Source organism: Lepidochelys kempii, chromosome 28 (assembly GCF_965140285.1).
Source record: "Lepidochelys kempii isolate rLepKem1 chromosome 28, rLepKem1.hap1, whole genome shotgun sequence".
NCBI lineage: Eukaryota > Metazoa > Chordata > Testudines > Cheloniidae > Lepidochelys > Lepidochelys kempii.
In genome coordinates, this window is record NC_136407.1 from 314,947 (window position 1) to 340,342 (window position 25,396).

General features: G+C 66.3%; 2 protein-coding genes across 4 annotated transcripts; both read right to left on the reverse strand.

Annotated features, from left to right (window-relative positions):
• Positions 1-14,885, reverse strand: AP1S1 (adaptor related protein complex 1 subunit sigma 1). The gene is made up of 5 exons (XM_078850879.1): positions 14,792-14,885; positions 12,658-12,836; positions 2,863-2,971; positions 1,745-1,882; positions 1-599 (listed from the first exon to the last, which is right to left on the reverse strand). Exons 1-5 carry the CDS (start codon positions 14,792-14,794, stop codon positions 552-554), a joined length of 477 nt encoding a protein of 158 aa, XP_078707005.1. The 5' UTR covers positions 14,795-14,885; the 3' UTR covers positions 1-551.
• A 3,246-nt stretch (positions 14,886-18,131) lies between these two features.
• Positions 18,132-23,741, reverse strand: SERPINE1 (serpin family E member 1). 3 transcript variants are annotated; one of them, XM_078850830.1, is made up of 9 exons: positions 23,647-23,741; positions 22,040-22,302; positions 21,513-21,746; positions 21,180-21,374; positions 20,860-21,058; positions 20,482-20,582; positions 20,257-20,343; positions 19,926-20,009; positions 18,132-19,424 (listed from the first exon to the last, which is right to left on the reverse strand). In XM_078850830.1, exons 2-9 carry the CDS (start codon positions 22,299-22,301, stop codon positions 19,387-19,389), a joined length of 1,200 nt encoding a protein of 399 aa, XP_078706956.1. In that variant the 5' UTR covers position 22,302; positions 23,647-23,741; the 3' UTR covers positions 18,132-19,386. The 3 variants fall into 3 exon arrangements, with proteins under 3 accessions (XP_078706956.1, XP_078706958.1, XP_078706957.1); XM_078850832.1 differs by lacking the exon at positions 20,257-20,343; XM_078850831.1 differs by lacking the exon at positions 19,926-20,009.
• Positions 23,742-25,396: the final 1,655 nt, after the last annotated feature.

Here is a 25,396-nt window from a genome sequence, read left to right on the forward strand (position 1 = left end):
TTCTCCACACACACTTTATTCCAAAGGGGGGGACCCCGTTTCCCGAAGGGGGGGCACACGCACTCCCCCACGCCCTGAGCTCCCCGCCCACGAAGACGCCGGGGGAAATGGGACCCCGGGATCGGCCTGCAGCCCCCGGCCCAGCGGTACCCAGCTGTGGTGTCGCAATTGCTCCGGGCGGCAGCAGGATCAGTGTGTCGGGGCGATCGCTCTGCAAAGGCCCCCCCTGGCCAGGCAGTGAACAGCCGCTCCCCTCTCCACCCTCTCCCTACTCTGAGAGGCCATCAGCAGGAAGGAGAACGCCTGGGAGCAGGGAAGGAGACGGACCCGGGTGGGGGGCTCTGGCAGGGTCTCGTGGACCCCCCGAGTGGTATATATATCTTTACACACAGTTCATGGGGCTCACCCCCCCGTCGGCTCCAGGGAGAACTGGTCCCACGTCCGGCTGCTGCCCCACGGGGCGAGGGAGACGGAGATGCAGCCCCCGCAGTGTCCGACGAAGCCGGGACGGACTGGGGGGGGGCGGGGGGGGAGGCACAGCGAACCACTCGCTACGCCAGCCCCATCTCCTCCAGCACGCTGCGGGGTGACTCATCCTCCTGCAGCACAGAGATAAGGGGGGAGGGAGGGGACGTCAGGGGGCGGGAGACAGAGTCCCTCCGTCCTCCCCACACATCGTGAACAGGTTCGAGCCCCGTGGCAGAGACGCTGCAGGGGGCTGGGATTCAGGGACAGCCCCAGAGAGGGCAGCGACCCCTGTTGTGGGCAGAGTGGGGGGCGCTGAGAACTCTCTTTCCCCCTCCCCCCAATACTGGGCTGGTCTCAGCCTCGCCGGCCTGTCCCCAGACCCTGGGCCACACCTCTGCCCCCTGAGCTAGGCCTGTCTAGCGCCCCCCAGCCTAGTGCCCCCAGGATGGCTGGGACCCTGGGAATGTCTCTCACCACCCTGGCATTAACCCCCAGGGTGCCGGAGAGGGGCTGGATTGAGTTACCACCCTGGCCTGGCATTAGCCCCGCCACGCTGGCCCCACAGCGCCCTCCGGGGACGGGCGAGGGACCCAATCGCCCCCACGCCCCAAGCCCGGGCGTTAACCCCTCGGGCGCCGGGCGGGGCGGTTGCTGGAGTTTGCGAGCGAGAAGTGGCTGCTGGCAGCCCGGTCGCCCACGCTGAGCACAGCAGAGAGCTGCAGAGCCGGTGACTCATCCCCCTGCACCACACACCAGGCAATGAAACAGCACCTGCAGTAGGAGCTGGGGACCCCCCCACCCCACCCCCCGCACTGCGACACAGCTGGGGCTGGAGACACTGCGGGGGGGGGGGGGGCACAGGTTCCCAGCCCCCTCACCCCAGCCACTAGTGTATGTATGTGTGGGGGGATGACCTGGCTGGGGGGTCTGAATGGATGTGGTCATGGAAGCAGCACCCAGGGGACAACATGGGGGGCTGCTCAGGGAGGGGGCGGCTGGGCTCTGATCCCCATCCCCGGGAGCGCGGTGGCACCCCAGGGGTTCATGCCCAGCTGGAGGGCGGCCCTGTGTCCGGGGGTGCCGGCAGGGGTTAATTCCTGTCTCGGGATGCAGGCGGGAGCAGGCCATGCCCAGCCCCGTGGCATGAACCCAGCGCTCTGGGGCTCGCGGCTGGTGCTGCAACTCCTGGCTCTGCTCCAGCTGGGGGGGAAGCATTGGCAGGTTACCCCCGCTCCCCCGTTGAGAGGCCCAACCCACCCCCCCCAGCTCCCCCTACCTCCTGCAGCAGGTCAGCCTGCTCGATGGCCTTCAGCACGCTCTTCTTGGAGGTGTCTTGGATCTCCCCGCCCATGAGGAACTCGTCCAGGATGAAATAGGCCTTCTCGAAGTTGAAGATGATATCCAGCTCGCATACCTGGGGCGGAAGGGAAGGAGAGGGGAGAATCAGGGCTGCCCGGAGCGGGGTGGGGGGGAGAACCCAGGAGTCCTGGCTCCAAGCCCTGCCTGCGACGCGCAGGACGGTGTAACTTACGCCGCTCCGGGGGGCGTGGGGTGGAACATCCCCACCCCGGAGTGACACGACTTACTCCTGCCCGCGTGGCAGCGTTGACGAAGCCTCTGCTCCCACCGGGTGGGCTGAACGGGTCGTTGAAAGGACTGGCCATGGCCAGCCCAGATCAGCGGCAAACCCGGTGGCCCGGACATTAACGCCTGGCGGCAGATTCCCCGGCTCTCCGCAGGGAAGCTGGGCATGACCCCGGCTGGAGACCACAGGACGGAGAGTTGCGAGGCGGGGGACGCGCAGCGTGGGCTTTGGAAGACGCTAGCCGCTCTCTGCTGGCCTGCCTGGGGAAGGACAACCGAGAGCGCGAGCCGGGAAACAGGGGTCACCTCAGCTGGGCGGCGTGAGCTGGGCTGCGTCCCAGTGACCAAGACACCCCTGTTCCGGAACGGCGCCCGGGCGGGGGAGTCCCGGGAGGCTGGAGCCCGGAGGCTCAGTCTAGGAGGTGTTGAGGCCACGGGACCTGCCCTGGCGGCAGAGTGGGGCCCTGGGGTCGCTCCGAAAGCCTGCGGCTCCGTGACAGGGAATTAGCTGGATTAGACCAGGCCCCGCTAAGCCCAATTAGCGTTTCTATCCCCCGCGGCTCAGCGGGCAGGGCTCCTGGGGGGATTAAGGAGGCAGAGTTAATGCGCAGGGGATTAGCTGGGATTTGACGGATCAAAGGATCCCAGGGTCACCCAGGCCCCTCGCCTAGGATCAGCAAGTCCCGCTGCCCGTCTCCAGGGCACCACACCCACCCTAGGGTCACTGCCTGCCCCATGCCCCCGGGACCCCAGACCCACGTGCCCGGCTGCAGGGTGCACGTGGGGGGTGGGCCAGGGGGCCGCACTCACGCTGCCGAAGTATTTGTCCAGCAGCTCCACGTATCGGTGGATCAGCTCCAGCGTGATCAACTCGTTGTCCTGGCCTTCGATGGCACAGCAGAAGTACAGGCTGGCGTACCTGGGGGTGCACGGCAGAGAGCTCAGCTGGGGGGGGCGGCGGGGGCCACATGGGAGGCTGCACGTTCCCCATAACCGGCTCCAATCCCAGGGCCCCACAGTACGTGCAGAGTCAGAGACCCCTGACTCTTCCTGTTCCCTCCCGTTATGCCCCCTGCTCCTCCTGGGCCCAGAGCAGGGCAGTGCAAGGGGAAACTGCCCCCCACCCCCAGGTTCCCCATGGCCCGTTCAGCCCTCCAGTGCTTCTGCTTGGGCCGCCAGTGTGGCACGTGGCAGGTGCTGACAATGCCGTGTGGCGGGGCAGCTGGGCCCTGGCTCCCAGCCCGGCAACGGGTCTGCAAGGATGACGACAGACTGCAGGCTACGGGCCAGCGAGTGGCCTGGAGACGGGGTAAGACTGGGGCACTGACTTCCACCTGGCCCCCAGGGCGGGGACTGGCTGGCTCGGGGGGGGGGGCAGGGAATTGGGCCTTTTGCTTCTAGGGGGCACCGACCCCCATCCAGCCCCAGGGCGGGGACTAGCTGGCTCAGGGCGCCGGGGAATGGGACATGGGGCCTGTCCCCTCTAGGGGGGGCTGGCACCAGGAAAATTCCTTTCTCCCCTAGGGTGGTGGTGGTGGGAAAGGATCTGTGTCTGGAGGGGATTATGGGGGGTCTATGCATGCGAGGGGGGAACTGTGTGTGGAGGGGATTAAGGGGGTTCTGTGCGTGCGAGGGGGGAGCTGTGTGTGGACGGGAATATGGGGGGTCTGTGCGTGTGAGGGGGAGCTGTGTGTGGGAGGAGCTGTGTGTGGGAGGGATTATGGGGAGTCTGTGCGTGAGAGGGGGGAGCTGTGTGTGCAGGGGATTATGGGGGGTCTGTGCATGTGAGGGGGAGCTGTGTGTGGGAGGGATTATGGGGGAGTCTGTGCGTGCGAGGGGGGAGCTGTGTGTGCAGGGGATTATGGGGGGGTCAGTGCGTGAGAGGGGGGAGCTGTGTGTGCAGGGGATTATGGGGAGTCTGTGCGTGAGAGGGGGGAGCTGTGTGTGCAGGGGATTATGGGGGGGTCTGTGCGTGTGAGGGGGAGCTGTGTGTGGGAGGGATTATGGGGAGTCTGTGCGTGCGAGGGGGGAGCTGTGTGTGTAGGGGATTATGGGGGGGTCTGTGCGTGCGAGGGGGCAGCTGTGTGTGCAGGGATTATGGGGGGGTCTGTGCGTGTGAGGGGAGCTGTGTGTGGGAGGGATTATGGGGGGTTCTGTGCGTGAGAGGGGGAGCTGTGTGTGGGAGGGATTATGGGGAGTGTGCGTGTGAGGGGGAGCTGTGTGTGGGAGGGATTATGGGGGGGGTCTGTGCGTGCGAGGGGGGAGCTGTGTGTGCAGGGGATTATGGGGGGGTCAGTGCGTGAGAGGGGGGAGCTGTGTGTGCAGGGGATTATGGGGGGGTCTGTGCGTGTGAGGGGGAGCTGTGTGTGGCAGGGATTATGGGGAGTCTGTGCGTGTGAGGGGGAGCTGTGTGTGCAGGGGATTATGGGGGGGTCAGTGCGTGTGAGGGGGAGCTGTGTGTGCAGGGGATTATGGGGGGGTCAGTGCGTGAGAGGGGGGAGCTGTGTGTGGGAGGGATTATGGGGAGTCTGTGTGTGAGATGGAGCTGTGTGTGGGAGGGATTATGGGGAGTCTGTGCGTGAGAGGGGGAGCTGTGTGTGGGAGGGATTATGTGGGGGTCTGTGCGTGAGAGGGGGAGCTGTGTGTGGGAGGGATTATGGGGAGTCTGTGCGTGAGAGGGGGAGCTGTGTGTGGGAGGGATTATGGGGAGTCTGTGCGTGAGAGGGGGAGCTGTGTGTGGGAGGGATTATGGGGAGTCTGTGCGTGCGAGGGGGGAGCTGTGTGTGCAGGGGATTATGGGGGGGTCAGTGCGTGCGAGGGGGGAGCTGTGTGTGCAGGGATTATGGGGGGGTCTGTGCGTGCGAGGGGGAGCTGTGTGTGGGAGGAGCTGTGTGTGCAGGGATTATGGGGGGGTCTGTGCGTGCGAGGGGGGAGCTGTGTGTGGGAGGGATTATGGGGAGTCTGTGCGTGAGAGGGGGAGCTGTGTGTGGGAGGGATTATGGGGAGTCTGTGTGTGCGAGGGGGGAGCTGTGTGTGGGAGGGATTATGGGGGGTCTGTGCGTGCGAGGGGGGAGCTGTGAGTGGGAGGGATTATGGGGGGTCTGTGCGTGCGAGGGGGGAGCTGTGTGTGGGAGGGATTATGGGGAGTCTGTGCGTGCGAGGGGGGAGCTGTGTGTGGGAGGGATTATGGGGGGTCTGTGCGTGTGAGGGGGAGCTGTGTGTGGGAGGGATTATGGGGAGTCTGTGCGTGAGAGGGGGAGCTGTGAGTGGGAGGGATTATGGGGGGTCTGTGCGTGCGAGGGGGGAGCTGTGTGTGGGAGGGATTATGGGGAGTCTGTGCGTGAGAGGGGGAGCTGTGAGTGGGAGGGATTATGGGGAGTCTGTGCGTGCGAGGGGGGAGCTGTGTGTGCAGGGATTATGGGGAGTCTGTGCGTGTGAGAAGGAGCTGGGTGTGGGAGGGATTATGGGGAGTCTGTGCGTGCGAGGGGGGAGCTGTGTGTGGGAGGGATTATGGGGGGGTCAGTGCGTGTGAGGGGGAGCTGTGAGTGGGAGGGATTATGGGGGGTCTGTGCGTGCGAGGGGGGAGCTGTGTGTGGGAGGGATTATGGGGAGTCTGTGCGTGTGAGGGGGAGCTGTGTGTGCAGGGATTATGGGGGGTCTGTGCGTGAGAGGGGGAGCTGTGTGTGGGAGGGATTATGGGGGGTCTGTGCGTGCGAGGGGGGAGCTGTGTGTGGGAGGGATTATGGGGGGTCTGTGCGTGCGAGGGGGGAGCTGTGTGTGCAGGGATTATGGGGGGTCTGTGCGTGCGAGGGGGGAGCTGTGTGTGCAGGGATTATGGGGGGGTCTGTGCGTGAGAGGGGGAGCTGTGTGTGCAGGGATTATGGGGAGTCTGTGCGTGCGAGGGGGAGCTGTGTGTGGGAGGGATTATGGGGAGTCTGTGCGTGCGAGGGGGGAGCTGTGTGTGGGAGGGATTATGGGGGGTCTGTGCGTGCGAGGGGGGAGCTGTGAGTGGGAGGGATTATGGGGGGTCTGTGCGTGCGAGGGGGGAGCTGTGTGTGGGAGGGATTATGGGGAGTCTGTGCGTCAGAGGGGGAGCTGTGTGTGGGAGGGATTATGGGGAGTCTGTGCGTGAGAGGGGGAGCTGTGTGTGGGAGGGATTATGGGGGGGTCTGTGTGTGTGAGAAGGAGCTGTGAGTGGGAGGGATTATGGGGGGGTCTGTGTGTGTGAGAAGGAGCTGTGTGTGGGAGGGATTATGGGGAGTCTGTGCGTGCGAGGGGGGAGCTGTGTGTGGGAGGGATTATGGGGGAGTCTGTGCGTGAGAGGGGGGAGCTGTGTGTGCAGGGATTATGGGGGGTCTGTGCGTGCGAGGGGGGAGCTGTGTGTGCAGGGATTATGGGGAGTCTGTGCGTGAGAGGGGGAGCTGTGTGTGGGAGGGATTATGGGGAGTGTGCGTGTGAGAAGGAGCTGTGAGTGGGAGGGATTATGGGGAGTCTGTGCGTGCGAGGGGGAGCTGTGTGTGGGAGGGATTATGGGGAGTCTGTGCGTGCGAGGGGGGAGCTGTGTGTGGGAGGGATTATGGGGGGTCTGTGCGTGCGAGGGGGGAGCTGTGTGTGGGAGGGATTATGGGGAGTCTGTGCGTGAGAGGGGGAGCTGTGTGTGCAGGGATTATGGGGGGTCTGTGCGTGAGAGGGGGAGCTGTGTGTGGGAGGGATTATGGGGGGTCTGTGCGTGCGAGGGGGGAGCTGTGTGTGGGAGGGATTATGGGGGGTCTGTGCGTGCGAGGGGGGAGCTGTGTGTGCAGGGATTATGGGGGGTCTGTGCGTGCGAGGGGGGAGCTGTGTGTGCAGGGATTATGGGGGGTCTGTGCGTGTGAGGGGGAGCTGTGTGTGCAGGGATTATGGGGGGGTCTGTGCGTGAGAGGGGGAGCTGTGTGTGCAGGGATTATGGGGAGTCTGTGCGTGCGAGGGGGAGCTGTGTGTGGGAGGGATTATGGGGAGTCTGTGTGTGCGAGGGGGGAGCTGTGTGTGGGAGGGATTATGGGGGGTCTGTGCGTGCGAGGGGGGAGCTGTGAGTGGGAGGGATTATGGGGGGGTCTGTGCGTGCGAGGGGGGAGCTGTGTGTGGGAGGGATTATGGGGAGTCTGTGCGTGCGAGGGGGGAGCTGTGTGTGGGAGGGATTATGGGGGGTCTGTGCGTGTGAGGGGGGAGCTGTGTGTGGGAGGGATTATGGGGAGTCTGTGCGTGCGAGGGGGAGCTGTGTGTGGGAGGGATTATGGGGGGTCTGTGCGTGCGAGGGGGGAGCTGTGTGTGGGAGGGATTATGGGGAGTCTGTGCGTGAGAGGGGGAGCTGTGAGTGGGAGGGATTATGGGGGGTCTGTGCGTGCGAGGGGGGAGCTGTGTGTGGGAGGGATTATAGGGAGTCTGTGCGTGAGAGGGGGAGCTGTGAGTGGGAGGGATTATGGGGAGTCTGTGCGTGAGAGGGGGAGCTGTGAGTGGGAGGGATTATGGGGGGTCTGTGCGTGCGAGGGGGGAGCTGTGTGTGGGAGGGATTATGGGGAGTCTGTGCGTGTGAGAAGGAGCTGGGTGTGGGAGGGATTATGGGGAGTCTGTGCGTGCGAGGGGGGAGCTGTGTGTGCAGGGATTATGGGGAGTCTGTGCGTGTGAGAAGGAGCTGGGTGTGGGAGGGATTATGGGGAGTCTGTGCGTGCGAGGGGGGAGCTGTGTGTGCAGGGATTATGGGGAGTCTGTGCGTGAGAGGGGGAGCTGTGAGTGGGAGGGATTATGGGGGGTCTGTGCGTGCGAGGGGGGAGCTGTGAGTGGGAGGGATTATGGGGGGTCTGTGCGTGCGAGGGGGGAGCTGTGTGTGGGAGGGATTATGGGGAGTCTGTGCGTGCGAGGGGGGAGCTGTGTGTGGGAGGGATTATGGGGGGTCTGTGCGTGTGAGGGGGAGCTGTGTGTGGGAGGGATTATGGGGAGTCTGTGCGTGAGAGGGGGAGCTGTGAGTGGGAGGGATTATGGGGGGTCTGTGCGTGCGAGGGGGGAGCTGTGTGTGGGAGGGATTATAGGGAGTCTGTGCGTGAGAGGGGGAGCTGTGAGTGGGAGGGATTATGGGGAGTCTGTGCGTGAGAGGGGGAGCTGTGAGTGGGAGGGATTATGGGGGGTCTGTGCGTGCGAGGGGGGAGCTGTGTGTGGGAGGGATTATGGGGAGTCTGTGCGTGTGAGAAGGAGCTGGGTGTGGGAGGGATTATGGGGAGTCTGTGCGTGCGAGGGGGGAGCTGTGTGTGCAGGGATTATGGGGAGTCTGTGCGTGTGAGAAGGAGCTGGGTGTGGGAGGGATTATGGGGAGTCTGTGCGTGCGAGGGGGGAGCTGTGTGTGCAGGGATTATGGGGAGTCTGTGCGTGAGAGGGGGAGCTGTGAGTGGGAGGGATTATGGGGGGTCTGTGCGTGCGAGGGGGGAGCTGTGTGTGGGAGGGATTATGGGGAGTCTGTGCGTGTGAGGGGGAGCTGTGTGTGCAGGGATTATGGGGGGTCTGTGCGTGAGAGGGGGAGCTGTGTGTGGGAGGGATTATGGGGGGTCTGTGCGTGCGAGGGGGGAGCTGTGTGTGGGAGGGATTATGGGGGGTCTGTGCGTGCGAGGGGGGAGCTGTGTGTGCAGGGATTATGGGGGGTCTGTGCGTGCGAGGGGGGAGCTGTGTGTGCAGGGATTATGGGGGGGTCTGTGCGTGAGAGGGGGAGCTGTGTGTGCAGGGATTATGGGGAGTCTGTGCGTGCGAGGGGGAGCTGTGTGTGGGAGGGATTATGGGGAGTCTGTGCGTGCGAGGGGGGAGCTGTGTGTGGGAGGGATTATGGGGGGTCTGTGCGTGCGAGGGGGGAGCTGTGAGTGGGAGGGATTATGGGGGGTCTGTGCGTGCGAGGGGGGAGCTGTGTGTGGGAGGGATTATGGGGAGTCTGTGCGTCAGAGGGGGAGCTGTGTGTGGGAGGGATTATGGGGAGTCTGTGCGTGAGAGGGGGAGCTGTGTGTGGGAGGGATTATGGGGGGGTCTGTGTGTGTGAGAAGGAGCTGTGAGTGGGAGGGATTATGGGGGGGTCTGTGTGTGTGAGAAGGAGCTGTGTGTGGGAGGGATTATGGGGAGTCTGTGCGTGCGAGGGGGGAGCTGTGTGTGGGAGGGATTATGGGGGAGTCTGTGCGTGAGAGGGGGGAGCTGTGTGTGCAGGGATTATGGGGGGTCTGTGCGTGCGAGGGGGGAGCTGTGTGTGCAGGGATTATGGGGAGTCTGTGCGTGAGAGGGGGAGCTGTGTGTGGGAGGGATTATGGGGAGTGTGCGTGTGAGAAGGAGCTGTGAGTGGGAGGGATTATGGGGAGTCTGTGCGTGCGAGGGGGAGCTGTGAGTGGGAGGGATTATGGGGAGTCTGTGCGTGCGAGGGGGAGCTGTGTGTGGGAGGGATTATGGGGAGTCTGTGCGTGCGAGGGGGGAGCTGTGTGTGGGAGGGATTATGGGGGGTCTGTGCGTGCGAGGGGGGAGCTGTGTGTGGGAGGGATTATGGGGAGTCTGTGCGTGAGAGGGGGAGCTGTGAGTGGGAGGGATTATGGGGGGTCTGTGCGTGCGAGGGGGGAGCTGTGTGTGGGAGGGATTATAGGGAGTCTGTGCGTGAGAGGGGGAGCTGTGAGTGGGAGGGATTATGGGGAGTCTGTGCGTGAGAGGGGGAGCTGTGAGTGGGAGGGATTATGGGGGGTCTGTGCGTGCGAGGGGGGAGCTGTGTGTGGGAGGGATTATGGGGAGTCTGTGCGTGTGAGAAGGAGCTGGGTGTGGGAGGGATTATGGGGAGTCTGTGCGTGCGAGGGGGGAGCTGTGTGTGCAGGGATTATGGGGAGTCTGTGCGTGTGAGAAGGAGCTGGGTGTGGGAGGGATTATGGGGAGTCTGTGCGTGCGAGGGGGGAGCTGTGTGTGCAGGGATTATGGGGAGTCTGTGCGTGAGAGGGGGAGCTGTGAGTGGGAGGGATTATGGGGGGTCTGTGCGTGCGAGGGGGGAGCTGTGTGTGGGAGGGATTATGGGGAGTCTGTGCGTGTGAGGGGGAGCTGTGTGTGCAGGGATTATGGGGGGTCTGTGCGTGAGAGGGGGAGCTGTGTGTGGGAGGGATTATGGGGGGTCTGTGCGTGCGAGGGGGGAGCTGTGTGTGGGAGGGATTATGGGGGGTCTGTGCGTGCGAGGGGGGAGCTGTGTGTGCAGGGATTATGGGGGGTCTGTGCGTGCGAGGGGGGAGCTGTGTGTGCAGGGATTATGGGGGGGTCTGTGCGTGAGAGGGGGAGCTGTGTGTGCAGGGATTATGGGGAGTCTGTGCGTGCGAGGGGGAGCTGTGTGTGGGAGGGATTATGGGGAGTCTGTGCGTGCGAGGGGGGAGCTGTGTGTGGGAGGGATTATGGGGGGTCTGTGCGTGCGAGGGGGGAGCTGTGAGTGGGAGGGATTATGGGGGGTCTGTGCGTGCGAGGGGGGAGCTGTGTGTGGGAGGGATTATGGGGAGTCTGTGCGTCAGAGGGGGAGCTGTGTGTGGGAGGGATTATGGGGAGTCTGTGCGTGAGAGGGGGAGCTGTGTGTGGGAGGGATTATGGGGGGGTCTGTGTGTGTGAGAAGGAGCTGTGAGTGGGAGGGATTATGGGGGGGTCTGTGTGTGTGAGAAGGAGCTGTGTGTGGGAGGGATTATGGGGAGTCTGTGCGTGCGAGGGGGGAGCTGTGTGTGGGAGGGATTATGGGGGAGTCTGTGCGTGAGAGGGGGGAGCTGTGTGTGCAGGGATTATGGGGGGTCTGTGCGTGCGAGGGGGGAGCTGTGTGTGCAGGGATTATGGGGAGTCTGTGCGTGAGAGGGGGAGCTGTGTGTGGGAGGGATTATGGGGAGTGTGCGTGTGAGAAGGAGCTGTGAGTGGGAGGGATTATGGGGAGTCTGTGCGTGCGAGGGGGAGCTGTGTGTGGGAGGGATTATGGGGAGTCTGTGCGTGCGAGGGGGGAGCTGTGTGTGGGAGGGATTATGGGGGGTCTGTGCGTGCGAGGGGGGAGCTGTGTGTGGGAGGGATTATGGGGAGTCTGTGCGTGAGAGGGGGAGCTGTGAGTGGGAGGGATTATGGGGGGTCTGTGCGTGCGAGGGGGGAGCTGTGTGTGGGAGGGATTATGGGGAGTCTGTGCGTGTGAGGGGGAGCTGTGAGTGGGAGGGATTATGGGGAGTCTGTGCGTGCGAGGGGGGAGCTGTGTGTGGGAGGGATTATGGGGAGTCTGTGCGTGCGAGGGGGGAGCTGTGTGTGGGAGGGATTATGGGGAGTCTGTGCGTGAGAGGGGGAGCTGTGTGTGCAGGGATTATGGGGGGTCTGTGCGTGAGAGGGGGAGCTGTGTGTGGGAGGGATTATGGGGGGTCTGTGCGTGCGAGGGGGGAGCTGTGTGTGGGAGGGATTATGGGGGGTCTGTGCGTGCGAGGGGGGAGCTGTGTGTGCAGGGATTATGGGGGGTCTGTGCGTGCGAGGGGGGAGCTGTGTGTGCAGGGATTATGGGGGGTCTGTGCGTGTGAGGGGGAGCTGTGTGTGCAGGGATTATGGGGGGGTCTGTGCGTGAGAGGGGGAGCTGTGTGTGCAGGGATTATGGGGAGTCTGTGCGTGCGAGGGGGAGCTGTGTGTGGGAGGGATTATGGGGAGTCTGTGTGTGCGAGGGGGGAGCTGTGTGTGGGAGGGATTATGGGGGGTGTGTGCGTGCGAGGGGGGAGCTGTGAGTGGGAGGGATTATGGGGGGTCTGTGCGTGCGAGGGGGGAGCTGTGTGTGGGAGGGATTATGGGGAGTCTGTGCGTGAGAGGGGGAGCTGTGAGTGGGAGGGATTATGGGGGGTCTGTGCGTGCGAGGGGGGAGCTGTGAGTGGGAGGGATTATGGGGGGTCTGTGCGTGCGAGGGGGGAGCTGTGTGTGGGAGGGATTATGGGGGGGTCTGTGCGTGCGAGGGGGGAGCTGTGTGTGGGAGGGATTATGGGGGGGTCTGTGCGTGAGAGGGGGATCTGTGTGTGGGAGGGATTATGGGGAGTCTGTGCGTGCGAGGGGGGAGCTGTGTGTGGGAGGGATTATGGGGAGTCTGTGCGTGAGAGGGGGAGCTCTCTGCTGGGGCTGCCCCCCGCCGCTGGGACCCTCACCGCTAGACGAGCCGTTAATGGGCTCCTGGCGCCCCCTGAAGGGCCCTGGTACGCACCAGCCAAGGACTCCGAGGGGTGACTGGCAGGGGGAAGGGGGGGCACCTGGACACAGCCTTCAGTGGCCAGATTTTCAAAACGGGGCGGGGGAGGGCCCTCCCTCAAAGTCCCCCACCCCATTAGGGCCCCTGGCCGCTGCCTGTCCGGACGGGGCTACGACCGCTCCCCACGGGTCCTTCCCTGGCCCCCTCTGCTTCACGCCACCCCCGGGCCTCGCCCTAGCGGGGGGCAGGGCGGGGAGGCAGCTGCAGGTGCTGACTCACAGCGGGAGCCTCACCTGGCGGCGGGGTGGGGCCGCCGCTGCTCCCAGCCAGGGGGGCGGGGCCGCCAGGTGAGCGGAAGGGCGGGGTGGGGGCGGGGTGTGTGTGGGGTGGGGGGCGGGAATCACCTTTTGTAGACCACCTTGAGGTCCCTCCACTCCAGGAAGCTGCACATCTTGGGCTTGCGGGCGAGGACCACCTGCATCAGCTCCCGCACCATCTTCTTCTTCTCCTTGTCCGAGGTGGCCAGGTACCACTTCTGCAGCCGCAGCTTCCCCTGCCGGCTGAACAGGAGCATGAACCGCATCTGCCGGGGGTGGGGGGGGAGACCGGCTCAGACCGGACGCCTGGGTCCCACCCCCCCGCTCCGCGCCTCAGTTTCCCCACCCTGTGACACAGCGCGCGGCGGGTGGCAGGCTGGGGCAGCGAGGGCCCTAGCAGGCTGGCTGCGACCCCCATCCCCTCGGGCTGCCACGCAGAAGCAGCTGCTGCAGACCCCAGCCCCCGGCGGAGGGGGGTCCCGCAGCCCTGCCCCCCCCCCAGGCCCCACGTGAGGCCCCAGCCCCGGAGGGGCTAGCGAGGCGGCCAAGGATCGAGACGCCCGTGGCTGGGCGAGCCGGAAGCCACCTGCTCCGGGCCCGCCAGGGAGCCGGATGGAGACGTCATCGCCGGGCCCGGACCCGTCCCGGGCCCCGCCATTAGTCACGATGCACTGCCGTAGCCCTGCCCGGGCTGTTCGCTGGGGCAGGCCCGGCGACCCCAGGCAGCCCCACTCCTTTCAAAGGGGCTCCAAGGAGGAGCCGCTCGGACCCTGCGCCGGGCCCGGCCGGACGCACAGCTCCTGTCTACACTAAGGGTTGCAACAGCGTAGTCCCATCACAGCCGTTCGACTGCTTCTCCCCCCCACCCCCAACACACACGATCCCCGCACGGGCCACACAGGCCCTAGCTCCACCCGGGACAGCTCCGGGGTGTGACACCTCTCCTCGGCACGTCCGCACCACCCCGTGACAACCGTGCTGCCACACAGCACCCCAAGCGGGGCCCCATCACCCACCACGCAAATCGCACAGCGCCTGACACGTGGCGCGCAGGTCCTGTCTACACTAGGAGCGGCAAAAAGCCGGCCCCCTCGGGGTTGCAAACGTCACACGCAGCCCCCGCGTGTTGCCGCAGCTCAGGGGTTCAGCCCTGCCTCCGGCACCCAGGTCCTGTCTACACTAGGGGTGGCAACAGTGTTCGAAGCCGTTTCCCAGCAGGGACACAAGCCACGTGGCAGGCGGGTTCAGATCGCAGAGCTGGGGGCGGGTGGGGGGGGCACCGTTCACGTGGCTGTTCACGAGACAGTGCGTGGGGCAGATGCGCCCTGGGCCCCGACCCCCGAAATGTAACGGATTCTACGCCAACCCAGCCCCACTGGCCACCTCCGCTCCCTGCTGCCCGGACTCCTGGGTCCGTGAGCGCCCAGCGGCCCCAGCCGAGGGTGCCCCCCCGCCCCCAGCCCAGCCCCCACCCTGAGCTGCCACCTGTGGGCTGCCCCCCAGCTCAGCCTCCGCCCTTCTCCCCTAGCCCCCCTCCCCAGGGGCACAGTGCCCCACGGCCCCCCTCCCGCATCGCCAGGTGCTCCAGCCCCCCCATGGGCTCAGCCCCCCCCAGGTTCCCCCCACGGCCCCCCCAGTCCCCCTCCCGCATTGGCAGGTGCTCCAGCCCCCCCCACGGGCCCAGCCCCCCCAGGCTCCCCCCGGCCCCCCCAGTCCCCCTCCTGCATCGGCAGGTGCTCCAGCCCCCCCCACGGGCCCAGCCCCCCCCAGGCCCCCCTAGTCCCCCTCCTGCATCGCCAGGTGCTCCAGCCCCCCCCACGGGCCCAGCCCCCCCCAGGTTCCCCCCACGGCCCCCCCAGTCCCCCTCCCGCACCGCCAGGTGCTCTGGCCCCCCCACGGGCCCAGCCCCCCCTCAGACTCCCCCCACGGCCCCCCCAGTCCCCCTCCCGCATCGCCAGGTGCTCCAGCCCCCCCACGGGCCCAGCCCCCCCTCAGACTCCCCCCACGGCCCCCCCAGTCCCCCTCCCGCACCGCCAGGTGCTCCAGCCCCACCACGGGCCCAGCCCCCCCAGGCTCCCCCCACGGCCCCCCCAGTCCCCCTCCCGCATCGCCAGGTGCTCCAGCCCCCCCCACGGGCCAGCCCCCCCCAGGTTCCCCCCAACCCCCCCACATTGCCACGTGCTCCTGCCCCCCCCCACCGGCCCGGCCCCCCCGTGCTCACCATGGCGCCGCCTCCCCCCACCGGCCCGTCCGGTCCGGTCCGGTCCGGTCGCCTCGCTCAACCTGGCCAGGTACCGAGCCCGGGCCCGGCCTCGCCGCGCTGCGCATGCGCCGGGGAACGCGGGGCAGGAGCCACTTCCGGGAGGGGGGAAGGGGGGAGCCGTCTCCCTGGCAACGGGGGCAAGAGGGCGGGGGCGGGGGAAGCCGTTTCCATGGCAACGGGGGCAGGGGTGGTGGTGGGATCTGTAACTATGGCAACGGGGGTAGAATGGAGGGGGCGAGGGACCCATAACCAGGGGCAGGAGCCGCTTCCGGAAAGAGGAGGGGGGAGCTGTTTCCATGGCAACGGGGGCAGGAGGGAGGAGGCGGGTGACCTGTAACCCTGGCAACGGGGGCAAGAGGGGACTGTTTCCATGGCAACAAGGGCAAGGTGGGTGGGTGGGTAACCTGTAACCATGGCAGCAGGGGCGGGGGGGGCGGGTGACCTGTAACCCTGGCAACGGGGGCAAGAGGGGACTGTTTCCATGGCAACAAGGGCAAGGTGGGTGGGTGGGTAACCTGCAACCATGGCAGCGGGGGCAGGTGACCTGTAACCGCGGCAATGGGAGCCGTGTCCATGGCAACGGGGGGCACGATAGGTGTGGGGGGGGCGGGTTGGGGGGCCCTGCCTCCTTTGCAAGGTGGAGGGAGGTGGGGCCCAGGGGAGGGGCTGGGTGTGTCTCCATGGCAACGCAGGGAGGTGGTTGCTGGGGCAGAGGAAGGGAGTGTCAGGGGGCAGGGATCCTGGGGGGCCTGAAGGCAGGGGGGGATGGGGCAGGAGGGGCCCAGGACAAAAATGGAGGGGGTCCATGGGGGAATGGGGGCCGTGGCAGAGTGGACGGGGCCATGCGGGATGGGAGCATGGTGGAGTTGAGGGGGGCCACGGGGGAATGGGGGCCATGGCAGAGTGGAGGGGGGCCATGCGGGATGGGAGCATGGTGGAGTTGAGGGGGGCCACGGGGGAATGGGGGCCATGGCAGAGTGGACGGGGCCATGCGGGATGGGAGCATGGTGGAGTTGAGGGGGGCCATGGGGGAATGGGGGCCATGGCAGAGTGGACGGGGCCATGCGGGATGGGAGCATGGTGGAGTTGAGGGGGGCCACGGGGGAATGGGGGCCATGGCAGAGTGGAGGGGGGCCATGCGGGATGGGAGCATGGTGGAGTTGAGGGGGGCCATGGGGGAATGGGGGCCATGGCAGAGTGGACGGGGCCATGCGGGATGGGAGCATGGTGGAGTTGAGGGGGGCCACGGGGGAATGGGGGCCATGGCAGAGTGGAGGGGGGCCATGCGGGATGGGAGCATGGTGGAGTTGAGGGGGGCTATGGGGGAATGGGGGCCATGGCAGAGTGGAGGGGGGCCATGCGGGATGGGAGCATGGTGGAGTTGAGGGGGGCCATGGGGGAATGGGGGCCATGGCAGAGTGGACGGGGCCATGCGGGATGGGAGCATGGTGGAGTTGAGGGGGGCCACGGGGGAATGGGGGCCATGGCAGAGTGGAGGGGGGCCATGCGGGATGGGAGCATGGTGGAGTTGAGGGGGGCCACGGGGGAATGGGGGCCATGGCAGAGTGGAGGGGGGCCATGCGGGATGGGAGCATGGTGGAGTTGAGGGGGGCCACGGGGGAATGGGGGCCATGGCAGAGTGGAGGGGGGCCATGCGGGATGGGAGCATGGTGGAGTTGAGGGGGGCCACGGCAGAGTGGAGGGGGGCCATGCGGGATGGGAGCATGGTGGAGTTGAGGGGGGCCACGGGGGAATGGGGGCCATGGCAGAGTGGACAGGGCCATGCGGGATGGGAGCATGGTGGAGTTGAGGGGGGCCATGGGGGAATGGGGGCCATGGCAGAGTGGACGGGGCCATGCGGGATGGGAGCATGGTGGAGTTGAGGGGGGCCACGGGGGAATGGGGGCCATGGCAGAGTGGAGGGGGGCCATGCGGGATGGGAGCATGGTGGAGTTGAGGGGGGCCATGGGGGAATGGGGGCCATGGCAGAGTGGACGGGGCCATGCGGGATGGGAGCATGGTGGAGTTGAGGGGGGCCACGGGGGAATGGGGGCCATGGCAGAGTGGAGGGGGGCCATGCGGGATGGGAGCATGGTGGAGTTGAGGGGGGCTATGGGGGAATGGGGGCCATGGCAGAGTGGAGGGGGGCCATGCGGGATGGGAGCATGGTGGAGTTGAGGGGGGCCATGGGGGAATGGGGGCCATGGCAGAGTGGACGGGGCCATGCGGGATGGGAGCATGGTGGAGTTGAGGGGGGCCACGGGGGAATGGGGGCCATGGCAGAGTGGAGGGGGGCCATGCGGGATGGGAGCATGGTGGAGTTGAGGGGGGCCACGGGGGAATGGGGGCCATGGCAGAGTGGAGGGGGGCCATGCGGGATGGGAGCATGGTGGAGTTGAGGGGGGCCACGGGGGAATGGGGGCCATGGCAGAGTGGAGGGGGGCCATGCGGGATGGGAGCATGGTGGAGTTGAGGGGGGCCACGGCAGAGTGGAGGGGGGCCATGCGGGATGGGAGCATGGTGGAGTTGAGGGGGGCCACGGGGGAATGGGGGCCATGGCAGAGTGGACAGGGCCATGCGGGATGGGAGCATGGTGGAGTTGAGGGGGGCCATGCGGGATGGGGGCCATGGCTAAGTCGAGAGGGAACATGAGGGGGAGGGATGGGGCCCAAGGCTGAGTAGAGGGGGGCACAGCCAAGGGGAGGGGGGCCATAGGGGAGGGTGGGGCACAGCTAGGCCTGGGGTTCTGCCCCCTCTCCCCCGGGGCATCTCATCCCCCCTGCACCACGCAGCCGTGCAGCGGAGCTCGCCGACCACGCACAGGACCGAGCGAAGGGGGTGCCGCAGGCCGAACTGAGCCCCGCACCCAGAGGGAAGCCACCCCCTGCCACTCGGAGGCCGCCACCCTGCCAGCAGGTAAGAAGGCCGAGGGCCTGCCCCACAGAGGAAGGAATGGGTGGATGGCACACCCCTGCAATCAGGGCTGACCCCACTGCTGCGCGAGGGGGCGTGTGCTGCGGGGAGCAGGGCTTGGAGGGTAGTGGTGGGGGGGTTCCCCTTGCAGCAAGTGCTGCCCCCCAATGCCATGGGGCAGGGCTGACCCTACACCCCATTTATCAGCCCCCGCTACAGCCTGTGCCCCCACCCCAGCCCCTTCCCACAGCCAGCGGGCAGGGATCGGGGCTCAGAGCACAGCATGGGTGCGGGGGGTGGGCCCGTGGATCCGGAGAACGCAGGGTACCAGGGCCAGGGATAGGGGCAGCGAGCAAGGCTGGGGCCATACCAAGCCGACACCGTGTTTCCATAGAGATTTTTTTATTGCTTTTCTTACATCTCAAAAGTGTAATAGAAACCATTTCATTCAAAAATCCATACACACCCCCACACGCGAACACATCCCATACAAGTACAGAAATCCTGCCTCGCCGCAAAGGGGAGAGGGGGGTCCGGGCAAGGAGAGGGGGTCCCCACGCACCAAAGGCCCCGGGTGGGTATAGGAAAATGGATGGTGCCTCAGGGCGGCTGAGGTCACAGCCCTTTAAGGCACTGCTGTTAACCGGGATGCCTGGGGTCAGTGGTGGGGTATTTAAATCCCCACCCTGCGTGCTGTTCCTTTCACACCGAGGAGGAAGCTGTGGGCGGTGAGGGGGTGGGAAAACATGACTGTCCAAGGCCCACACCACCTCAGTTATTTTTAAACAGCTGCTGATATTTTTGGGGGGCTGCGTGCGGCTGGTGAGGGTGACTCACCACCGGCCCTTATCTGCACGCGCAGCCCTGCCGGCCGCATGTGCCGATTGCTTCACCCGGCTTCCTGTGCGGCGGGGAGCGACACAGGCCGAGAAAAGGAGGGCTGCCCGCCCGCCCTAAGGCGCCCGCCGAACTGTCAGAAGAGCAGCTCTTGGGGGAGAAACGGGGAGTTTGTGCTTCCACAGTGGACAAAAGGTTAGAGCGGCATCGCTCTGGCAGCCCCTTTGGGGCACCCCACTCGCCCACCCACCCCATGCAGGCCCCTCAAGTGCAAACAAAGCTAGGAATATATTAGGTCCTCTACAATATATTACTCTCCCATACATTCATGCCCAGCCCATGGGGGGCCCTCCAGCCCCCCTGACCGAGAAGAGGGTTCCTGACACCCCCCCAGAGGAGAGGGTGAGGTAGCAGCCTCCAGTGCAAACCCCCTGGAATCCATGCAAATCCTGGGGCCTGGGCACGGTAGGACCAAGGGAACTGAGTCGCTGTGGGGTAGATGCAAGCCCCAGGCTGGGCCCCACAGGGCAACAGCATACCTGGGATTTCCGGCCATCAGGGACAGCCCAGCGACTGCCGTCCGACATGGTGCCAACACTGAGTGGCATGGGCCCCCTTGAGGGGCCTGCTGCCCTGAAATCCATGGTGGGGAGCGGGGGGGGGGCAGGGACACCCCCAGAGAGTCAAACTGAACAGGACAGGCACCTTCTCCTCACACTGGGAGGGGTGGGTGGGGCAGAGCCCCTGCCCCCAGAGATGGGCTCGCTTCCCAGTCTGCTCCTAGCGCAGGGGGGTCCCCGCGCTCAGGGCTCCATCACCTGTCCCATGAAGAGGATGGCACCTGGGGGGCAGAGAACAGGGGGGTGAGTGGGTGGGGGAGTCAAGATGGTCACAGCTGGCCTCCTCCCAACCTTGCCCGCTCCACTGCTCCCCCTCCCCACACCACTCTCTCCTTCCCTCACCGTAGGCCAGAGGGCACAGGCCCACACCAAGCTGTATGGTGCTGAGCCCCTGCCCCGTCCTCTGACAGCTGGGACGGGCAGCAGGGTGCCAAGGTAGGTGGGCCCCATGGCTGAGCCCTTCCTGGCATTCCTCAAGCCTTAGGGAAGAGGCTGGGCACTGTGGGTTCTCTCCCTGGCTCTGGGAGGGGAGAGGGGGCTGGTGGATGAGAGCAGGGGGGCAGGGAGCCCGGACTCCTGGGTTCTCTCCCTGGCTCTGGGAGGAGAGAGGGGTCTGGTGGGTTAGACCGGGGGTGGGGCAGGGAGCCCGGACTCCTGGGTTCTCTCCCTGGCTTTGGGAGGGAACAGGGTCCAGCTGTTCAGGACACGGGACTGATCCTCACCTGTGGGGTTATGCCGCACCATGAAGAGGAAGGGCCTGTCCATGATGATCTCCAGGGGGGCCATCCGGGCGTAGAGGATGGCGGCTGGAAGAAAGGCACCAGACGTCACCCCCGGGAGTCGGCTGGGCTGTCCCGCTAACAGAGCTGCGAGATGTTGGGGCCACAGCGCTCAATGCCCCCGTGGGATGGGCCATGGCAGACTAGAGAAGCTCTCTGGCTGGGCCCCTCTGTACCCCCAGCCCGGCCAGCTGAGGCGAAGCTGTGGGATGGGGAGCTCCCAGGCCAGCCCCCAGTGCACCCCTGGGAGCCGTCAGGCCAGTGACCCGCTCACCTGTAGCGGAGGCGGCTTTGGTGCCGCTCTCATTCACCTCGATCTTCACCTTCTGCAGGGCCTGGGCCACATACAGAGACTCCTCAGCTGCGAGAGAGACAGAGCCGTGAGCTGGGGTCCCGGCCCCAGCACCTCCCCCCTCCCAGCACCCGAGGGACGAAGCACAGGCAGGTAGGAGACAGAGTGGGCGGAAGGGGCATCCCCATGCAGGGGTGAGGCCCTCACCTGAGAGGCTGGTGAAGTCCGCGGCGCTGGGGTTGAAGACGTCCCTCACGCCCAGCTGCTGCAGGGGCCGGCGCAGGTCGGATTCACTCTCCAGGGAGAACCTGTAGGGGGGCGAAGTAGGGGCTCGGCACCAGGAGTGGGGTGGTGGAAACAGCTGCAGCCCCCCCAGTGTCTGACCCGGGAGTGTGGGCACAGAAAACCCCATGAAGTACCACATCGGCACCAGGGCTTCACCTAGTGCCCTGGTGCAGAAATAGAACCCAGGAGTCCTGGCTTCCAGCCCCCCCTGCTCTCACCCACCAGCCCCCACTCCCCTCCCAGAGCCAGGGAGAGAACCCAGGCATCCTGGCTTGAGGACAAGGTGGGGCGGGTTCTCACTTGGGAAGCACGAGCAGCCGGGGCACTCGGGTCATGTTCGCCTTCCACTCGCCCACCAGCCGGGCGTCGAGGACTCGGGTCAGGGCGGCCAGGGGCACCTCTCGGCGGTACGGGGCGGCGATGAGCATGCTGAGCGTTTCCCCGTGGTACGGCAGCTCCAGCACATCGTAGTCCACTTGGTCCGGGGTGGAGAACTCGCCTGGGTGGAGCGGGAAGAGACGGGTTAACAGGGCAGGGCCGCCACCCCCCACTCCCTGCCCGGGCTGGGGAGGGTCAGACCCGCCAACCGCCCCCCACCCCCGCCAGGGGCCGCCACTGACCGTAGTTGAACTTGGCCGTCTGCTCCATCATGGGCACCACCACGCTGCTCCCGTCCGACTTGTGGAAGACACGCCAGCGTGTGGCCGCCTCCGGGAAGGGCAGCTTCCAGAGCCCCTTGAAATACACCGCGTTCACCAGCACCAGGCGGGTCAGGTCGTCCACGGTGCCCGGCCCCAGTAAGTCACTGATCATCCCTGCAACCACGGGCGGGGGTTGGGGTCAGAGGGCAATGGAACCCAGGAGTCCTGGCTCCCAGCCCCCCTGCTCTGACCCACCAGCCCCCACTCCCCTCCCAGAGCCCGGGAGGGAACCCAGGAGTCCCAGCCACTCACCGTGGGTGCTGTCCTGGACCCAGGCGTTGATGATGAAGCGAGCCCGCTCGCCCTCCGTGAAGTTGACCTGTTTGACGGTCTGGCGGAAGGCACGGGTGAACGTCTTCATGAACCTGGGGGCCAGCCCCAGGTCCCGCTGCACGAAGAGCGCGTCGGCAACGTCCACCTTGTCCTGGTTCTTCGGGGCCGTCAGCTCCTTGCGGAGCCACCGCAGGGCCTGGGGGACGCCCCGCTCTGCAGGGGAGGCATGGCTTGTCAGGGCAATGAAGGGTTAACGCTATGAAGGGTATCTCACAGTGTGGAGACGGGGCAGGGCAGCTGGTTATATGGGGACCCCTCGCCCGGCGCTGAGATGCGCCCATGTCTGGGGCAGGGTGTCTGGTTATCCAGGGACCCCTTGCCCGGCGCTGAGATGCAGCCACCTCTGGGGCGGGGCGGCTGGTTACACAGGGGCCCACTCGCACCATGCTGGGGCATTAGGACCAGCACTGACTGGTGGGGAGAGCGCCCCTTCCCCAGCCCCTTACCATTGACCCCGTACTCCATGGCTGCCTTGATCTGACTCCGGCTCTCCCCAGCAGCTGCCATCTGCAGCATGGCCAGCACAGAGGCCACCCCGAAAGGGGAGAAGGCCACGTTACGATCCGGGGATGCCTTGGCCACCTCCCGGAAAACCTTCACCCCAAAGTCGGCAGAGAGATGGGCCACACGGGAGCCGGTGGGGTGGCGCAGCGGGTCGGCCACGCACAGGAGGGCCATGCCGGCCAGAACCACTAGTGGGAGCTGCATCCTAGAGGGAGAAAGCAGGAAGGGTTAGAAGAGAACTCAGGAGTCCTGGCTCCCAGCCACTCACGGTGCTCTAACCCACCAGCCTCCACTCCCCTCCCAGGGCCGGGGAGAGAACCCAGGAGTCCTGGCTCCCAGCCCCCCTGCTGTAACCCCCAGCCCCCACTCCCCTCCCAGAGCCAGGGAGAGAACCCAGGCGTCCCGGCTCCCAGCCCCCCCTGCTCCAACCCACCAGCCCACACTCCCTTCCCAGAGCTGGGGAGAGAACCCAGGAGTCCTGGCTCCCAGCCCCCCTGCTGTAACCCCCAGCCCCCACTCCCCTCCCAGAGCCAGGGAGAGAACCCAGGCGTCCCGGCTCCCAGCCCACCCTGCTCCAACCCACCAGCCCACACTCCCTTCCCAGAGCTGGGGAGAGAACCCAGGAGTCCTGGCTCCCAGCCTCCCCTGCTCTGACCCACCAGCCCACACTCCCCTCCCAGAGCCGGGGAGAGAACCCAGGAGTCCTGGTTCCCAGCCCCCCCTGCTCTGACCCACCAGCCCACACTCCCCTCCCAGAGCCGGGGAGAGAACCCAGGAGTCCTGGCTCCCAGCCCCCCCTGCTCTGACCCACCAGCCCACACTCCCCTCCCAGAGCCGGGGAGAGAACCCAGAAGTCCTGGTTCCCAGCCTCCCCTGCTCTGACCCACCAGCCCCCACTCCCCTCCCAGAGCCGGGGAGAGAACCCAGGAGTCCTGGCTCCCAGCCCCCCCTGCTCTGACCCACCAGCCCACACTCCCCTCCCAGAGCCGGGGAGAGAACCAGAAGTCCTGGCTCCCAGCCCCCCCTGCTCTGACCCACCAGCCCCCACTCCCCTCCCAGAGCCGGGGAGAGAATCCAGGAGTCCTGGCTCCCAGCCCCCCCTGCTCTGACCCACCAGCCCCCACTCCCTTCCCAGAGCCGGGGAGAGAACCCAGGAGTCCTGGCTCCCAGCCCCCCCTGCTCTGACCCACCAGCCCACACTCCCCTCCCAGAGCCGGGGAGAGAACCCAGGAGTCCTGGCTCCCAGCCCCCCCTGCTCTGACCCACCAGCCCCCCTGCCCTCCCGGAGCCGCGTGGAACATCAGCGCTTAGTGGCACCTCTACTCGCCCCCTCTACAAACAGCCACGGCTCCCCGTAAGCCCCGCGCTGCGATGGGGCAGCTCCCTCCCCCAGCCAGGGAGCCCCAACCCCAGGCCGATTCCAGCCTGGACACCCCGCCATCCCCTAAGCAGGGGCTGTCCAAGGGCGCACGCCCCGGGCCGGCTCCAGGGAGCCGAGAGCCCAACCCCCGGTGTGTGTGCGCGCCCCCACCCCAGCCGCTGTGCTCACCTGGAGACGTGCCGGGACCCAGAGGCAGTGCCAAGCGCCCCAGTCCCTCCGCCTTATATGCGCTCTCCGTGCGCCCAGGGCGCAGGAAGCCGGGTGAACTCATCCCGCCCCGCCCCGCCTCCCCTTCTCCTCCCCCCCTCTGCGTGGGGGACGGGACACCCCTCCACGGCTGCAGTGCCCAGGTCCTAGCGCCTGGCTTGGTGTGTGTGTGTGTGGGGGGAAGCCAGCAGGGCGGGGGGTTGGGGTTCCTGTCCTGTCCCGACTCCCCTCTCCAAGGGCTGCTGGCATCGGGGACCCCAGAGGGCAGGCGTGGCCCTGTGCCCTGATGCGCTCACTGTGGGCCCCAGCCCCCCCCCCGCCGTCCTCACCAGGGGGGTGCGATACCCCCAAGATAAAGGGGGGGCTGAGTCCCTTTTGCTGCCCCAGTGCACAGTGACCCCCCCCCAGGGGACAGCATCCTCTGCTGTCCCCCCCCCCCCCGCCAGTGCATCTCCCCCTTGCTGCCAGGTCTGGCCCTGGGGGGATGAGGGGGGCAGAGCTGGGTCAGACTGGTGGGGCTGTGTTGGGGGGCAGAGCTGGGGGACGTTGCTATGGGGAAGCTCTGGAACAAAATAAACAAGAAGCCTGTCTTGGCAGGGTGTGTGTGTGTGTGCGGGTGCGTCAGACAGGCCTGTCTTGGCAGGGTGTGTGTGTGTGTGTGTGTCAGACAGGCCTGTCTTGGCAGGGTGTGTGTCAGACAGGCCTGTCTTGGCAGGGGGTGTGTGTGTGTGCGGGTGTGTCAGACAGGCCTGTCTTGGCAGGGGGGGTGTCAGACAGCCGTGCGTGTGAGGGGTTTGTGCTGGGACAGATGCAGTGTCTGCCTGGGGAAGTAGTGTGCGAGGGGCGAACGCCTGTTTCTACAGGGAGGAGGTTCTCAGCATGTGAACTTGGGTGTGGAGGTGTGTGTCAGACAGACCTGTGTGTGTGTGTGTGTCTGGTTGTCTCTGTGTGTGTTTGCGGCTGGGTGCCTCTATGTGTTTGGCTGGCTGTCTCTGTGTGTGTGTGTGGGGGGGGGGAGGGCTGGGTGTCTCCTTGTGTGTGTGCATGTGTGGCTGAGTGTGGCTGGGTGTCTCTATGTGTGTGCGATTGGGTGTCTCCCTGTGTGTCTGGGTGTCTCCGTGTGTGTGCCTGGCTGGGGGTGCCCGTGTGTGGCTGCATGTCTCCGTGTGTGTGTGTGGCTGGGTGTCTCCGTGTGTGTCTGGGTGTCTCCGTGTGTGTGCCTGGCTGGGGGTGCCCGTGTGTGGCTGCATGTCTCCGTGTGTGTGTGGCTGGGTGTCTCCGTGTGTGGCTGGGTGTCTCCGTGTGTGTGTGTGGCTGGGTGTCTCCGTGTGTGGCTGGGTGTCTCCGTGTGTGTGTGTGGCTGGGTGTCTCCGTGTGTGGCTGGGTGTCTCCGTGTGTGTGGCTGCATGTGGTCGGGTGTCTCCGTGTGCGTGTGCGTGTGTGTGTGTCTCTGGGGGCTCTGGGTGTCCCAGCCCAGGGGCAGGGGGACACAGGGTCCAGAGGAAGGGGGGGTTCATGGGAACATCCCCACATCCTTCCCCCCCAGCCCTGATGACCCACTGCCCCACAACCTCATCCTGCATGGCCCCCTGCCCCCAGTCCAGAGTCACTCTGAGCTCCCCGGGGCCCCCTTTCTGGACCACGGCCTCCCAGCTCTCCCCCTCCAGCTTGGGACCCTGCCCCACCCTGAACTGCTGGGGGGAGGGAGGGC